The 2,787-nt window shown below is 43.9% G+C and overlaps 1 protein-coding gene across 1 annotated transcript; it reads left to right on the forward strand.

Moving 5' to 3' along the window:
- Positions 1-609: 609 nt before the first annotated feature.
- Positions 610-1,543, forward strand: LOC125528733 (peptide methionine sulfoxide reductase B1, chloroplastic; the record flags this gene model as incomplete). The annotated part of the gene is given in 4 exon segments (XM_048693172.1): positions 610-715; positions 826-891; positions 1,032-1,229; positions 1,342-1,543. Coding segments are annotated over 4 exon segments (398 nt in total), but the record flags the coding sequence as incomplete, so codon positions are not given.
- Positions 1,544-2,787: the final 1,244 nt, after the last annotated feature.

A 2,787-nucleotide genomic window follows, 5' to 3' on the forward strand; every position in this document is an offset into this window, starting at 1 on the left:
GTATGGATGTATCTAGATGTATTTTAGTTTTAGATACATCCATTTCTGCGACGAGTAATTTGGAACAGAGGGAGTACTTGTCAAGACTCTTTGGTAGTTGGTTTAAGAACAACTGCTGGTTTCATATGAAGCCAGCTCCATGAGAATTTACCCATTTAAAGCTTCCCGGGCCAGTTTTTTTTTTCTTCAAAAAAGAGGCTACCCCGGTATCTGTATCTGCACTGACTGATGCACACAGCCATAGCTTCTAGACTAGTGAAGCTATGCTTTGCTTAGCTCCATCCTCTAGTACACCCGGATTCCAGCTTCTTTGTCGCTAGCTGAAAAAATGCTTACTGTTTGCTATACTTGAGTTTAATGTTTGGAGCATAGTTTGGTACACCTTTTCTAGTTTCTACTGAACCAAAAAACATTTTATTTGAAATCGTGGTTGCTATAATTGATGTTTGGGATTCAGATAATGCACTGGTGGCTCATGGTGAGTTTTTGTGGACAATCTGTCAGTCACTGTATTATTTGAATTTATGTCTGTCATATGACTTAGCTGAGTTCGAGTATGATATCTTCAAGTCATTAGTACCTTCCAATTAACATCCCATATTTGCACAGGGAAAGCGGATAACGCATCTCTGAGCGACGAGGAGTTGAAGAAGCGCCTCACGAAAGAACAGTATTACGTCACTCGGCAGAAGGGAACTGAGAGGGCATTCACAGGGTAAGTTACCAAATTCTGACAATAATCTTCACTTGCGCACGATCTCCATTCACTGTTTCTAGTGCTACCACAACATAATAACATTATAATGTTGTTTGTTGTGTGACCAGGGAATACTGGAACACTAAAACCCCAGGCGTCTACCATTGCGTCTGCTGTGACACCCCTCTGTTTGAGTAAGCACTGTCACCTGAACCTCCAAAAGGGACAGCCGCGTCTTTCTTCACTTAAAAAGCGGAAGATATCCACCTTTGCACTTGAAACACTATCTGCTATTGCGCTCGTTGTTCTGCCCTGATGCTTGCCTGTGTTTTAGGTCATCTACCAAGTTTGATAGTGGCACTGGATGGCCGTCATATTACCAGCCGGTTGGCGACAATGTGAAAAGCAAGCTTGATATGTCGATCTTCTTCATGCCCCGGACCGAGTCCCTGTGCGCCGTCTGCGACGCTCATCTGGGCCACGTTTTTGACGACGGGCCACCGCCGACGGGGAAGAGATACTGCATCAACAGGTATGTATGCTTGAAACCTTCCTTCGACCATCTTCGCAACATTTTGCCCTTGTTGGCAGGTTGCATGGATGAGGTCTCTTCTTTTCACTCATTCATCCTCTCTGCCCTGCAGTGCGTCTCTGAAGTTTAAGCCCCAGTAGTCCCTGGAAGAAGAATCAAGATGCAAGCACTAGCGTGTTCCATGTGAGCTTTGGTTGTGGTATGAACTATTTCCAGTGTAGTAGCCTAGTCTGTGCAGACCCGTTGTGCACATGTAAATTGATAATTTTCAGGTTTGTAAAGCCATTTGTCTGAAGCATCTGCCTGTTCCTCCATGAGCAGTGTCGCTGGCCCTTTCGAGTGTCAGGGGTTCCTGTAACTGTGGGGCAGTTGGTCACTGCTTGCAACGCTTTAAACATCATGATATCAGACACGAAATTGGGCTGCATCTGAGGCGGTAGGATAGATGGAATTAATCAGCATACCTGACGTACGAAGGAGTAGTATCTCACGTGGGGTTGGGTCGCGTCGCGTGTACCAGGAGATGGGCGTTGAGCTGGCGAGCCATGCTCATCATAATGCATCAAAAGTTACAAACATAATGATTAATGAACCATACATTCCGATCTCATTAGGATTCAGATAATCTTACGCTTGCGAAAGCGGCAGCAGAGAGATTGCCCAGAATAAACCAAATTAGAAGCCATATTGCAGATTTTTGTGCCATGACTGCAGGTCTATCACATATTCAGAAATCAAGACGTTGAAGCAAGCCCATGATTCTGCAAAAGTAGCACTCACGCAGGAGTCTGTAACTCATCCTAATGATAGGTACAGGTACAGCAATCCTGATCATACTGTAGAACATTGTCCCCTGTTACAAGCCTCGGTTCATAATCACCTGCACTGATTTTACTCGATGTAAACTGCTTTTAAGATGAATGAAAGCTGCGCCTCTGAGTACCTTTCTTTGTTCAAAAAAAAAAAAAACTACTCCGAAGGCTCTGGAGTGATCAGCTCGGAGCATCGGACGGTACTAAGGGCCTCTTTGATTCGTAGGATTGCAAAAACGCAGGAATAGGAAAAACATAGGATTGAAATGGCATGTCCATTGGATCCCTATAGGATTTGAATTTGTTTGATTGTGTCACGGGAAAAGCAAAGGATTTCTTTCAAGAGGTTGGAGTGGATGTTAGAATTCCTGTGAAATGTAGTATAAATAAATCCTTAGAAAAAAAATCCTACAAGATTCAATCCTACGAATCAAACGACCAACGTAGGAAAAATTCCTAAGGATTTCAATCCTTCAAAAATTCTATGAAGATCCTTTTAATCAAAGAGACCCTAAAGGTGGCAACTTTCAAAAAACTCGAATGGTACGACCGGATAGCATTCGGAGGCTCCGAGTGGACTACCTCAGTAGCGGCATACTCTTTGTTACCACTTCGAATTTTGAGTGGGATGCTTCCGAAACTTTCAGTAGGGCAATAGAAGGTTTGTCAAGTGCCTCGGTGGGTCCGAGTGGAATGGTTGGCACCTCCGATAACTATATCTGGAGGAACAATGTGGCGGTTTTGAC

This window comes from Triticum urartu, unplaced genomic scaffold, assembly GCF_003073215.2.
Source record: "Triticum urartu cultivar G1812 unplaced genomic scaffold, Tu2.1 TuUngrouped_contig_5074, whole genome shotgun sequence".
Taxonomy (NCBI): Eukaryota; Viridiplantae; Streptophyta; class Magnoliopsida; order Poales; family Poaceae; genus Triticum; species Triticum urartu.